This window comes from Piliocolobus tephrosceles, chromosome 12 (assembly GCF_002776525.5).
Source record: "Piliocolobus tephrosceles isolate RC106 chromosome 12, ASM277652v3, whole genome shotgun sequence".
Lineage (NCBI taxonomy): Eukaryota > Metazoa > Chordata > Mammalia > Primates > Cercopithecidae > Piliocolobus > Piliocolobus tephrosceles.
This window is the reverse complement of record NC_045445.1, coordinates 43,383,726-43,398,155: the sequence shown is the minus strand read 5'-3', so window position 1 is coordinate 43,398,155 and position 14,430 is coordinate 43,383,726. Positions and strand designations below refer to the sequence as shown.

The 14,430-nt window shown below is 42.3% G+C and overlaps 1 protein-coding gene across 10 annotated transcripts in view; it reads right to left on the bottom strand.

The window, feature by feature from the left end:
- Positions 1-3,746: 3,746 nt before the first annotated feature.
- Positions 3,747-14,430, bottom strand: part of CHRDL1 (chordin like 1) — a 116,849-nt gene continuing 106,165 nt past the window's right edge. For 7 of the 10 annotated variants that reach the window (XM_031936615.1, XM_031936616.1, XM_023203016.2 and 4 more), the window contains 3 exons: positions 11,390-11,557; positions 9,247-9,336; positions 3,747-6,255 (listed from right to left, as the gene is read on the bottom strand). In XM_031936615.1, the coding sequence (XP_031792475.1) occupies positions 6,125-6,255; positions 9,247-9,336; positions 11,390-11,557 (389 nt within the window). In that variant the 3' untranslated portion in view covers positions 3,747-6,124. The remainder of the gene's footprint in view (positions 6,256-9,246; positions 9,337-11,389; positions 11,558-14,430) is intronic. The other 3 variants (XM_031936620.1, XM_031936618.1, XM_023203017.2) reach the window with 3 other exon arrangements.

Below are 14,430 nucleotides of genomic sequence, written 5' to 3'. Positions count from 1 at the left end.
GGTGGACAAGTTTTCAGAGCTGAGCAGTGTGAGCTTTTAACAATTAGTAGGTGTTTGTTAAGTAGAGACATCAGGGAATAAACATTCCAGGCAAAGGGAGCTGTGTATGAAGGCTCAGAAGTCCTGAGAATGTGGTAAATTCCAGGATCCTGAGTTGCCTGCCATGGTTGGAAGATACGGTACATAAGGAGAAAGGCAACATGGTGGCAAACCAGGAGGTGAGCAGGCAAGATTCCACAGGGGCAGTGATGTTTGAAGGATGAGTAGAAAAGTTTGCCTGTCACAGAAGAAGAAAGAACACTGTACTGGTGGAAAGAGCATATACAAAGGCACAAAGTTGTACATGCATATGAAATATTTGGGGGACAGTGTTCTGTAGGTAGAGCTTTGCATTCAAGAAGCTACCTCTCCCATGTGGAGCTTTCAAAGGTGTCTGGGCATGTTTGCTAGGCTGGTGGGGTGGGCCCCTTGATGTTAAATTATGTGAGGGTTTCAGAGGGGAATGGAAGCAGTACATGTGCCCGCAAAAGGAGAGGAATTTGGAAAACAGTAGTCTGTCTGTCTTAGAGGCTTGTACTCAGCACAGACTCTGCATACTGGCAAAAGGGATAAAAGTAGAATCGGAATGACTTGTTTCCATAAAAAACTGTGAGACTCTGAGACACAGGAAGACCCTGCTTTGGTGCACATAATACACACTCAAGAACTATTTGTTAACTGGTTTCACATAAGGTGATAAAGTGTAACATCACAGGTTGGGAGGAAAGAGGGTACTCTCTCTACTTGTGCATAGGATCTGGTACCACTTGGGAACGCTGAGGATTCCAGAGCATCGCCACTGTGGTGGCATCTCTAGACCAGCAGCAAGAGCCCCTACCAGGAATAGCGCAGTTGGCAGCAGTGGTGATATGTGTGGTGGTGCAGGCGGTCAATCGACATTTTTTCTTTATCTAGCAGAGCCCATCATGGAAGTAGGTGTTGGGGAGGAAAAACTTTTCCTCTACTCTCTTAGGTTCAGTAACTAGGAGACTGTGGATTAAACTAACAAAAGACAGATTAACAGAAGGGAAAGCACACAATTTTTATTAATATTTACATGCACAGAAATTCATATAAAGGAAGTGATACTCAAGTGGTTACACTTAGGGCCTTTACACCCTTTTAACAAAGGAAAGGTTTGGGATTCAAGGGAGGATAAAATGTGGGAAAGTGACTAGAAAATATACAGGGGAACTAATGGAGGGTAAGGGCTAGTTTAGTAAAGTCTTTGTCTTAGTCTGTGTTGCTATAAAGGAATACCTGAGGTTGGGTAATTTGTAAACAAAAGAGGTTGATTTGGCTCATGATTATGCAGGCTATACAAAAAACATGGCACCAGCAACTGTTTCTGGTGAGGGCTTCCAGTGGCTTCCACTCATGGTGGAAGAAGGGAAGCTGGTGTGTGCAGATTACATGGTGAGACAGGAAGCAAGAGACAGAGGAGGAGAGGCCAGGCTTTTTAACTACCAGTTCTCCAAGGAACCAAGAGTAAGAACTCACTCATTACCACAAGGACAGCACCAAGCCATTTATGTGTGATCTGTCCCATCACCCAAACACCTCCCATTAGGTCCCACTTCCAACACTGGGGATCAAATTTCAACATGAGACTTGGTGAGGCCAAACAAACCATATCCAAACCATAGCAGTCTGTTTCTGCAAACTCATCTTGTTGCTGACTTCCAATCTTCAATGATTAGAGTCACTCTTCTCTCCCTGGTATGAATGGGGGTGTATTAGTCCATTCTCACACTGCTGTAAAGATATACATGAAACTAGGTAATTTTTACTAAAAAAAAGAGGTTTAATTGACTTATGATTCCACAGGCTCTACAGAAAGCACAATGGCTTCTGGGGAGGTCTCAGGAAACTTACAATCATGGTAGAAGGCAAAAGAGAGGCAGGCATCTCTTCCATGACCAGACCAGGAGGAAAAGACAGAGAAGGGGGAGGGGCTACACACTTTTAAACAATCAGGTATCATGAGAAGTCACTCACTATCACAAGAACAGCAGGGAGGAAATCTGTCCCCATGATCCAATTATCTCCCACCAGGCCCCTCCTCCAACACTGGGGATTACAATTCAACATGAGATTTGGGTGGGGACACAAACCCAAACCATATTAGGGGAGCATCTTTCTCAAAGGGAAATTCATCCCCTGCTTTTAGGCAGATAAGGGGAAGGCAGATAACTGTGTCTATATCTGTTGGTTCTCAATTGCCTACAGGTCAAAATAATCCTTCTGCCAAAGTGTCATATTTGGGGGTGTCATGTTCTGATCTTCTTCAAGGGTCAAAGCAAGAAAGGAATGAAAGGGTGGGTAACATGTTGTAACAGGCAGAACTTCTCAGTGCTTCCTGGGAATCACAGTGGCGGCAGGTGAGCGGAGACTATAGGGAAGAAAAACCTGTAAACATTTTCTACATTTAGGAGACCAAATTGACAGGACTGGGTGAAATGCGGATGTGGCTAAGTGGAGAAAGAGGGCCAAGCTGTCTGGTTTGAGTTATTTGCGGTTCCCTCAATGGAGGTAGAGCAATATTGGGATCTAAAGCCCAACATTCCAGAAGAAAGTGTGCTGGGTGTAAAGGGGTACTACGCACAGCTCAGCATGAGTGTTGGCAACCAGAGGCCAAAATTCCATCCAGGGTGTGGGTCAAGAATTGTTGTGAGTTCCAGGGGTGCAGCATGGAGGCATGGCTTCTTATGCATCTCACATGACAGGCTAATCTCCTTTTCCTCATTATTTTCAATCTTTTCTATAGGACCCTGCCACCGCAGTATTCAGATATGGCCAAACAGCTCCCACATTTAAGACAAAATGGCTTTCCTTTGACCTCATATCCTTCTCCAGCTCCTTCCTTCACCATCTCTCTCCATACTCTGCAGAACGTTTCCAAAGAGTTGTCTTTAGCTGCTGTCTCCAATTCCTCATCTCCCCACACACTTCTTACAGTCCACTCCCATCTGGTTTCTGTTCCAATCACTACACCAACACTTTTCTTCTGTGTTGCTAACACCAATGTATACTTTTCTGTATCTATATTATTTGACTTCTCAGCAGGACCTGACATGTTTGCCTATTCTCTTGAAGCACTCTCATATTTTGGCTTCTGTGATAGCACAAATTTAGCTAGTATTGGGAGCTTGAGGGGATTTGGTTTGGATCAACATATGTGACAAAACTCTTACTCTGATCCCTATACAAATGCTTGTAAAAAAAATAATGTGGGCAGCAGACCAAAATTGAGGCCGCATTGAAACCTAAGTCAATGGCCTTCTGTACCCAATCTTTTAAGTATCTTGACCTAAAGGGAGATCAGAAATCAACAGCCAATTTCAGTGCCATGACATCCATGAATATCCATGGTCATAAATGAATACTCACTATGCGCCAGACACTATTTTAATCACTTTATATGCAATGACTAAATTAAAGCTCACTGCAAGATTACAGGCAAAGGGAAATGATACCACTATTATACCATTTTATAGTTGGGGAGACTGACAAATACAGCTGGTAAGTACAGAGCTGGGCTTAAAAATCTAAATAGTCTGACTGCAAAGTTCACACTCTTAACCACTATGCTATAGTATAAGAATGTCAAGGTGATTGTGAAACCACCGCACCCACCCATGACCTATTACCCTGTCCAAGGTCAGTATTGACCAGAGAGTCAATTACTTATGCAACAAGACTACAGATGATTTTTCAAAATTAACTTGTTTATTAATTTAAAAATCCAGAAATACAGTGACTAGATAAATAAGTACCATAATTAGGTACATGTCCTGTGAGAACAGTGAAAGGGTAATACTGTTATGTTACTCTTGTTTACATGAGTTAACTAGAAAATGGCTACAACTGCTAAATGATGCTTATGGTCTTTGTTTTTCCAAGTGTTTATGATACAAATAAATACACAAGAAGAACCACATCCATTCTTCTCTACTAACTACTGGCAGCTTGGCCTCTTTTCCCTATGTCCTATTCTCTACACAACACCAAACACTGGAGGGTTTCTACTTTGACTTAACACAGCTCCCCAGCTCCTGCTTCCCACAGCACTTTGCAAAGGTGTGTCCCAGCACCTGGAGGCAGGAGTATATCTAGGGAAACTCTGCATGTTCTCTTAAGGCTAAGCTGTCAGAGAACACCTGGGTGGGAAGGCTTTGGGATGAATCATCCAGAAGGAGAAACACCTCTTTGCCTCAGGATCTAGTTACTAGTCTCCACATTATGGAAACACTGCCACCTCTGGGATGTAGGGAGCAGCTGCATAACACCCTCCCCCCTTTAACACACACACACACACACACACACACACACACACACACACACACACAAATGCTTTGTGACCTTTTAACAGGGATGTCCTGCTTCTCTCTTCCGAGGAGAACGTGTGTGATGAACTGGTGAGAGTCTTGTCCCCAGAAGCCCTGGCCATAAGGCCCTTGTGTTTCTTTTATAAAAATTGACTCCTTTATGCCAGGTTGTCATAGAGACTGAACATTTTACATTTTCCCCTATTGGTGTCAAATCTTCTTAGGAAAAATTCTCTCACCTATAGTCATGGAATGAGACATATGGGGTTTCTGGGTCCTTAAAACATTTCTACAGTTCATTCCTGCCCCTCAGAGGGAACAAATCTAGAGGGCATGCCTGAGATCCTTGCTGTGAAGAATTAAGTCTTCCCACAAAGATGATTTCTAAAGCCAGACCACAGAATGGATAATTTATGCTCTGGTATTGGGCTGCAAGTAGACATTTTAGGAGTAGCCTTCTCTAGAATTCTCAACTAAAATACCTGCTTGATGAATAAGGCAAGGATAGTAGGAAGGTTTAGGATAAAAATATCAGAATATTCAGCTCCCTAAATGTTCAATAATTTTCTTAACTGAAGAGCCAACATGCAGATACTCATGAGGAACAAGCCACTTTGCAAAGTAAAAATCAACTCCTGTAATTGGAGAAGAAGGAAAACTTCCCTTTTAAAGAGCTTCTGGAATTTAATAATTTAATATAATTTTTCTGGCCAGACAACTATGGTCTCAAAAATATTAGTGAGTACTGATCTATTACTTGGTAAATTTTACTGATGTGAAAGCAAAAAGATGGCCTTTTTGACCTCTATCAACTTCTTTCTTCAACAATTATTTTGTCTTACATGGATTCAGTTTCTGATCATTTTACTCAATTTAACTTCTTTCTGGAAGCCCCATAGGTACAGGGGGAAAACAAAAGTGGTATCATTAGGGAAAAATTATTTACCACTTCTAGGTGAGTGAATGAGGCCACGAAAGAGTGTTCTTATTCTTCACCCTGCCTCTATAGTTGGTGACTTAAACAGCCACAAAGACCTAAGGGCAGAGCCTTTTGTTCACAATTATTTACTCTCCTGGGCACCAAAACCTCCAAGCTACTTGGGATCCACTCAAGGGAAAAGTAACATAGAGTCTTGGCCAGCTTTGCCAAATAAAGCTTTAGTTTAATGTGAGTATGGACGTGTGTGTGTGTGTGTGTGTGTGTGTGTGTGTGTGTGAGAGAGAGAGAGAGAGAGAGAGAGAGAGAGAGAGAGAGAGAGAGAGAAGAGAGAGAGAAGAGAGGGAGGGAGGGAGGAGGGAGGATGAGGAGCTAATTTTTTTTAAAAGAACACATGACATTCTAAAATTCAAAGGTATAATTTCATACAAATAATTGTTCTATACTGCAGAACTCCTAGTAAGCAATTCCCTTCTCTTTCTTTCGCTTGAATAACTTTCTAGATAAAAACCCTGGGGTCTTGTTTGTCTTTAACCTGTAAAGAAATGTGATTCTCCAAGAAACTAGAGCAGTGTTGTGGTGTTCTATCCCTCCTCCTCCCACACATAATTTAAGACTCTTCTAGTCTCTTTGGAGGAGATGTTCAAGGGCTGACACACCACTCCACATAAAGGCGCAAATTATGCTGTGCATGGCGTGAATAATTGACTGCATTTGAGTTTGGAGTTTTAGGGCACTGTTGACTTAAGCAAAATAAGCCTGCAGTCCAGCTGCAGCTTGAGTTTTCTTGCTTTACCCTATCCAATACTGTCTTTCTTGCCTAACAGTGGCCCTTTTCAGATCTCTCCAGGTACAAAACCTTGACCAAATCTTCAAGCTCTGTTCTGCACACACGACTTGAACACATCTGGCTGATCTGAGCTTCTCCTTCGGTGAAGATCTTCCACTGGCCTAAAAGGCAAATAAACACAAAGTGGCCAGGAGTGTGTAAGAGGCGAGCAGAGCAAATTAGGAATAGAACCAATATACCCCATGCTTACCCACTTACTCATGGACCTACCAGTGGATTTGGAATACAAATATCAGTTGGTTTCAAAAAATGCCCCCAAAACCCTTTTCTAGTGGCAGATATGGAAAATGGGAAACGAAGTTTTAATTTCAACCCATAGCATTTGTAAGAATCCCAAGAATAATACAGAACTGCCCCTCCTCAAGAGCAAAACCTAAGTGTTTTTCTTGGAATTTTTACAGTATATTTAGCATTTGCAAAATGCTTCAATATCTGCTTGTTAGCTATTTAGGCAGCTTACTTGGCACCAGGTCAAAAAGCACCTGGTGCTTTTTGGAAAACAGCACCTACTGTATTACTGGGGATTTGCTCACCCTTAGGGTTCCCAAATATTGGTTTGGGTTACTTGATTACTATTTGATTATGTATCACTCTTTTCTCTATTCCTGCTATCTTTTGTTAAAAACTTCTTGACGTTGCTTTCGCCTATGTCCACATGCTGTCCTTATACCCCCTTAGCACCCTAAGTCACTTCCCATGGCTCCTCATCCATTCTTATATACCCCATGGAATCCCTTTCCACTCAGAGTAAACTTGGCTGTAGTCCTTCCATCCCCTGTTGTCTCTGCCCACCTGGATACTGTCTTTTGTCTTCTTTTTATTCCTGTACTCATGGTACTGCAACTGGAGAACTCCTAGTCCAAGTTAAGCCAACTCCTCTTAAGCCCAAACCTGTCTTGAACCTCTTTTCTTTCCCTTAGCCACATGAGAATATGACCCACCTTCCCTATGGGCTTGAATTATCTGCCCCTTTCTCCCTTGGATTTATCTCTTTTCCCCATTCTCTATGACCCAATAGGAAGACAGAAGGAAAAACAAAAAACGAGAAGAGGATTTGGGCAAGGAACCAGCTGTTACTGAATCCCTATAATGTGCTGCGCTCTGCTATGCACATTATATAAAGGAGTTTGGTTTGTTCTTCTTTGCTCCTAGGTGACTCCGTAGGATCATACCAACTTCCTTCAGCTACTCACAGTTTGAGGCACACACCTTCTACTCCATTATATACCCCAAATCCTGCCATGGGCACAGAGTACATCTAAATCATTTTTTAAGTCCCCTGGAACCTAGCACAATGCCTTGTTCACAGTATGAACTAAAACGTATAGTCCCATCATTGATCCTAGGATCCTAGACTCTGCCTCCTTTCTTACTCACATGTAAGGACTCCCAACTTTTCCATTTGAATTATCATACTGTCCTGTTATTTTCTATTAGTCCTGCCAAAGACAAGCAACTGACTGCCTTGGCTCTCTTTCCAGCTGCCTATTGGATAACTCTGCTCAGATGGCTCTTAAGCATATTAATCTAAACATGTTCCAAGTGAAACTCTTTTTCACCAGTACCTGCTTATTCTTCACAGTTTCACTGTTGGTGAATGGTATTACTATTCACCCAGTCAAGTTATTAATATCAGACCCATTCCAAACTCATTTCTCTCCTTGATGCTGATCTTGTTGATTTAACCTCAGAAATGTTTCTCCCAGTGACCTCTCCTCCCCTGTCTCACTGATTTAATATAGTATGATTACCTACTAATTCAGAGTACCCCACTTCTCTTACTAAGGGTCCACCTTTCACTCCACACAGTGAGGACCTCTTTCCAAAATAAATAAATAAATAAATAAATAAATAAATAAATAAAGCAGACCTGAATGCACCATTCACTTGCTTAAAAACCTCCACTGGCATTCTCTGGCCTGGAGATCAAGTCCAATGTCCTAGCATGATAAATTGGGCACTTCATAATCTGGCTTCATCAAAGTATGCATTTAATGTAATAGATGCATCTGATAGCCAAAAGACATCTTTCCAAAGCACCATGTTGATATTTCTATGCTATTTGTAAGTTTGCAGCAACTACAGATGCTACTTGCCTTACGTCTAAACGTTTTACTGGCTTTTTTCAGGCCCTATGACTGCTTTCTACCTCCAAATATTCTAATCTTTTAGTGCACCTTCTGTGGCCTTTGTGATCATTCCTCTCCCCTACCCACATTTCTTGTTTGCTCCTGTCTGAGTCTTCTCTTAGGCTGCACCCTTTTCTTGGACTGACTTCCTGACCCATTGCCCAGTCATACCCTTCTCTTTCAAAACACACCTCCTCCCCGAAGCCTTCCCCAACTAAGCCCACCTGGCTCTCATCTCATTGTTCTTTGCAAATTCCCCTGAGCACTTTGATATTTAACTCCTCAGAACTATACTAATTCATACTGAAGGCAGTTTCATGTTCTGTCTCATCCATTATAATTCCCTATGGATAGAAACTGTGTGCCTTTTAGCCCATTAGAAGTGCTCACCACCCGCCCCAATGCCTAGCAGTATCTTAGTCCCTAGGCTCCATCTAGTGTGGAAAGTGGGAGAGCTGCAAGTATTTTTGAGTGCCTAAATGCTTTTAAGGAAACATGACCACCCAGGGGCAGTTCCCAAGGAGTAAAAGAGCTTTCACACAACACAGGAATTGATATGCCTTCAATTTCTCTTTGCCTCTCATACCCACCACCAGAGGACACACCCTTCCAGATGTGAAGTCTCCACAAATATACCAGACCTGGAATCTTATGAGCTTTCTCCAACCCTCTTGAGACTCTGTGTTTAGCAGTTTCATTAAAGACATTCAGGAACCCTTGACCTGAGGTATCCTACATTCAGACTACATCTGGGTTTGTATTCACCATGTCCAAGCTTTTCAGATTACATTCAGACACCCCATTCACTGCTAAGTCAGCCAGAAGAGAGATGGAACATCCTGTAGTGTTGATACTGAGCAGTGCTAACGTTCACTGAGTTTGCAGAGGGATTTTAGCTGTGGCTATGCTAAATTGAAGACTGGATGTGTTTTCCAGGGAGCAGTCAAGAAAAGCACTACTTACTCAGGGTTGTTCTGGTCACCAGCTTGAAGTGAGGAAGCTCCTCAAACATCCTCTTGGAGATCTTCTCAATATGGAAGTGCTGGAGAATGCCTAGGGCCAAGCAAAAAGTGGAGCAAGTGGTCAGGCACTCAATCTGGAACCATCAACTCCCTTTTTTCTGCTCAGGCTCAGCATATCATTTCATTACTAGGGCTTAAGAGTATCGAGCTGTGCTGTGTAATGTGCTTAACCAGGAAATTGGATGGCTCATGGGTTATAATTGACTCCATTTGTTTCCTTGGCTTACTGGCTTCCCCTCGGCTTCTCCAGTGGATGGAGATAGTGCTGCTGACCATGGGACTCTCTCCTAGGGAAAGTCACATGGACTCTAGCATAAGTGCTTATTGGAGCTTCTTCAGCCAAAGGCAGTATTAGAAATTCTGCCCTTGCCCCCAACCTGGGTAGACTGTGTCCATGCCAAACCGCTGGGCTGCCCTCCTGGCTAAGCACTGAGAGCCTGCAGTGGGATTGTAGGCAGGTTGGTTTTGTAAATGGAGAAGCCACCCTTGTTCTTGAACCCACTGAAAAGCATATTTTCCTTTGGGAAATATTCAGATCCTTCAGCCTTCCTTATTCATAAATGGGGAGAGTTAAAATAGAGTGCCCTCCACAGTCTCAACCTTGCCTGAATAACTTTTATCATAATAACAGGTAGACAACTGGCAATTGCCCTTATAGTTAAGGAGCAACATGTTACCAGCCCACTTAAATGGGTAAAGTAGATTAAGCCTCTTTTTTTGTGTCTACCAAGCATAGACCTTGATAAACTAGCACCGTGAACAGGAGGATATTTAGATGCTACATTAGCAAGTTGAAATGCATCTGCACACCTCTGAGAGGTGAAAGATGTGGGATGATGAATAGTGGGCCCACTGCTGGGGAATCGCAACAAACCAGTGCCTAGTCCTAGGTGTCCTGTTATGGATGAGCTAGGGAGTTAAAGATGGCAAATCAACACTCCTAGGCATAGACCAAAAATAAGCATGAATGAGAAACATATACACGTTCAAGCATCTTTTTTTAAGGGTTAGCGAGAAATGCATTCTTTAGATAAAGACTGTTGTCTAAAGGCAGAGAAAAGCGCCTCATAAATACTGAGCAGTCTTTTTCAAAGCATGGTCCAAGTGCCACGTGCATTAGAATCATCTGCCTATTTGTTAAACATGCAAATGTTTGGACTCTACCCAAGGTCTACTGAATTCCTATCTCTGGGATGGAGCCAGGTATCCGCATTTAAAACCAGCACCCTGTGTAATGCTGAAGCACACAGAAGTTTGAGTATTCTTGAGCCTTATGTGAGAGCCAGTAGCAAAAAGATGTGCATATTTTCCAGCTGAAATCTCACTTATCCACTTGGAGTATGAGGAACCTTGACTATACTAAATCAGCACTAGTCTTGAGCCTACAAAAAGTTAGAACAGCTGTACGATCACAATGAACAGAATGTGGCTTGCTGTGGTAGTCACTGCGAATAATCAGAAAAGGAATTGAACATTGTGACTGGGGTTTCTCCAGTAAGACTATAACCCTCTTGAGGGCAGGGATGATGTTTTAAATTTGTTTTACCCCATAATACACATCACAATATTAGGGACTTAGCTTTGCCCTGAATGAATGGGTTTTCATGGTTGTTGAACTTTACTCTGGAAAGAATGACAGACTACAGTTTGATAGTTTGTAATCCTGGCTACACATTACAATCACCTGAGACGCATTATGAACAAACACTGATGCCCATGCCCCACTCCAGATCAACTAATCATAATTTCTGGGGGTAGGGCCCAGATATTTGGTGTTAAAAGGAAACCAAAACTCTCCCTGATGATTCTGATGGGCAGCCAGGGTTCAGAATCACTTCTCCAGCTTTTGGTGGTGTGAAAAAGACAGCTTTGGAAACCCAAGGGTCAATACGTGATCTTTAGCACAGGCCATTGTTAAATTTGAAAGGCCATAATGACAATAGTGTTAGATGTGTCAGTTTCTAAGCAATCAAAAAAACTTCTAATCCAAACGAAGGAACAGGTTGAAGCAAAATTAAAGTGAGTCTTCTCATCCTTTTCTGTGCCCCCTTACAAAGATGAGAAATTAATGTTGTCTTGCTCACCCTTTCGAATAGTCCAAACGTGGACCTCTACCTGAGGTGGTCTCTCAGTCTCCAGTGCTATTTTTCTGGTTGTCTCCCCATCCTCCATGAACACAGACTCATACACAGGCATTGTTTCTTCCCCACAGAAGTAGCCTTTGTTGTCAAAGCTTTGGCCTGGAAGTTCTTCTGGAATCAGGAAGCAAGTAGAATTTTGTCATGGTTTTCTAAAGCTAGAAGTGAACTACATTTATGTATCTCATTGTTCATAACATCTCAGACTTATCAAAAGTGGACAATTAACAAGAACATTCTTGGAGAGACAGAAATTCCACCGATACTTGATTAGCCCAGCTTAGGCTGCCACTGCAACAAGCCACAGATTAAGCCACATATCACAAAGGAGCACGTAACCTTTGATTGAAGTCCATGTGTTGACAGAATTCATAGTTCTTCAGAACACTGGCCCCCTACTACTGTCATCGAGAAGTGGACTTTCATGAGGAAAAATGTAGCCAGGTACAAATCTCCTAGGCACTTACGGGAACATAGGATTTTCCATACAGGGTCAGGATCATGCTCTGTCCAGCTCAGTGTTACCAGGTGAGGCCCAGGGAATGGGCTGGAAAAGGGCTTTGGGTGACGTCCCTGACATCATTTTGGTATACTTAGAAAACATTCATGACACTCATTTATGTGCATATACTTGCCCAAAGGATCTATCCAAATTGGCTTGACATTTCTGAATGCTCTTTGATTTGTTTGTAAGGGGAACAATAATACCGGATCAGCACCAGTGCCAAAATCTAGATGTCAGATTAGTCATATGTATGCTATGCCAAATGAATGGTTGGGAGACACAAAAAATTGGTCAGGTCCCTCAACTATGGATCATTTAATGTGTAAACTAAACTGTTGAATTTCAGCTTGCAGGCATAGAGGCACCAACCCCCTAATACGCTCCATTTCACTCCACCCTTCTCTTTCCTCAGCCCCCTGTTTTAAAAAGTTTCTTCTTGTTGGTTATCAGTGAGTTAAGTTTCCTTGCTGGCCTTGTAATCAGTACTCTCTTGAGCTGCGTACTTAAAGCGTACACTCAAATCAGAACAACAGACGCCATCTGTAAGAATATCTGAATTGTTGAGGATGAAACCACTGAGTGTTGAGTGCTTTGGGTCTGTGACTCTAATTAGGGAGACTCACTGTTAGCCAATCAGACACATTTGGACTAGAAGTTGTAATCAAATTGCTATTGTATGTCTCTTGGTAACCTGATTAACTTTCCCACTCCCACCACCATTTGGCATTGTAAGGACGAAACCATAGTCTTCTCTTGATGATTCCAGATTGGAAAACTCTATTTGTGGATTATTGTGGAATCAAGCTTTTTGTTTTCCTTCTTTTGTCCTTTTTAGCTATTTATTTACTTGGTGGGCCAGTCTTTTTGGTGATATGTTAGGTAATTAAGGGCTATGTGCTAGCACTTTTTACATGGGTTGGAGAGAGGGAGGAGGTCACTGAGTGTACAGAGACTTCTATGTATTCAATTACCACCTTTAGAATGACAGCCAAATTCATTTCTCAAACTTTGCTCACCAGTTTAATATTGGCTACAGCTATAGCTGACATGAAATCCATGATGGCCCTGGCAGTACCTGTAATATACTAAAAGTTCTCCCAGTAGCCTGAAGAGTCATCTTGCACCACTACCTCCTTCCCTCCAAGAGCTTAATTTACTTGACTGAAGGGATCTACAAACAACAAAACTCATTATTGACTTAACCCTGGCTGGTACTTGAAAATGCTAAGAAAAGCAAAGTTTGTCTTTAGAACTACCTACTCAGCAACATCCGCCATTTTTCACACTCTGCACTTCAAGGTGCTTTCTGATCACTACATGTCCACCTACTCTCATTTTCTTTTGGGGAAGACTATGTGCTTGAAGTCATTTCTGGCCATTTCCACAGCCCAAGAGAATGTTCCCATCCTGAGTCTTCCAGAATTCCTTGTGGAAGGGGTAATGAAGGAGAGGTATTATCCCAGCTGGGAAAACTTTTAAGTCTTAATAGGGACTTTTAATGCCATAACCTAAAAGGAGTATGTAATTATGGAAATTCCAGTTATTGGGATGGTATTGTGGTTGTATGTATGGTAAATGCTCATGATAGCAATAACTTAAGTGTACCCTTAGAATGACCCTTTATGGCAGACGCATCTGAATGTGCGTTCCCAGCTTGGGAATCCAGGCGTGGCCAACTGGGAGATTATTTCCTTGTCTATGAGGACCATCTGAACCCCAGGCTCATCCCTGGGGCTGCACAGGGGATTGGGGCCTTGAGTTTTGGGTTAGATGAAGGTTGCCAGGTGGAGGTCATTAAGGGGAGAGTGTTCAGTGAAAATGCTATATAAACTGCATGCTGTTTGCAAGAGGTTGCAGTTTTCCTGCCCAACCCACTGCCACTGGACTGTTTCTATATGTAAGGTGGTTCTCCTGTCCAGCCCGCCTCCACTGGACTCTCTCCCCTGTATGTAAGCCCCTAATAAAACCCCATGTCTTGTTTGCTGGCTCTGGATCTTTTCTTCGGCCTCTTAAACCTGGTGCCTTCCCTACTGAGGTTAATAGGGGTTTGGCACGACAGTGTGAGAAGTAAGTTGGGGAACCTTCAGCAAGTGGACATCTTACTCAAGCCCGTGAGTGGCCACTGATATGCAAGGCAAGGTCAGCCTCTACCAGAGCAAAGGGAAGAGAGAGAGAGGAAACTCACATCTTTAATATTGGTCCTAGTTTGTTATCGTAGGAGCCTGCAATCACTTGTTACAATGAAGCTTTTGGCTGGATTATCAGTGAATTTTATTTATCTCTTTTCCCTTTTCAACATAACTGAATTTACCGTTCTTTCTTCCTTCCATCTACTTCTCTCCTCACTGCCTTGTTCCTTTTCTTCTGTGTTATGTGTCATTTTTTTTTTTTTTTTTTTTTTACTGTTCTGTGTAGCTTACTTTATTTCTTTTTTTTTATTATTATACTTTAAGTTCTAGGGTACATGTGCATAACGTGCAGG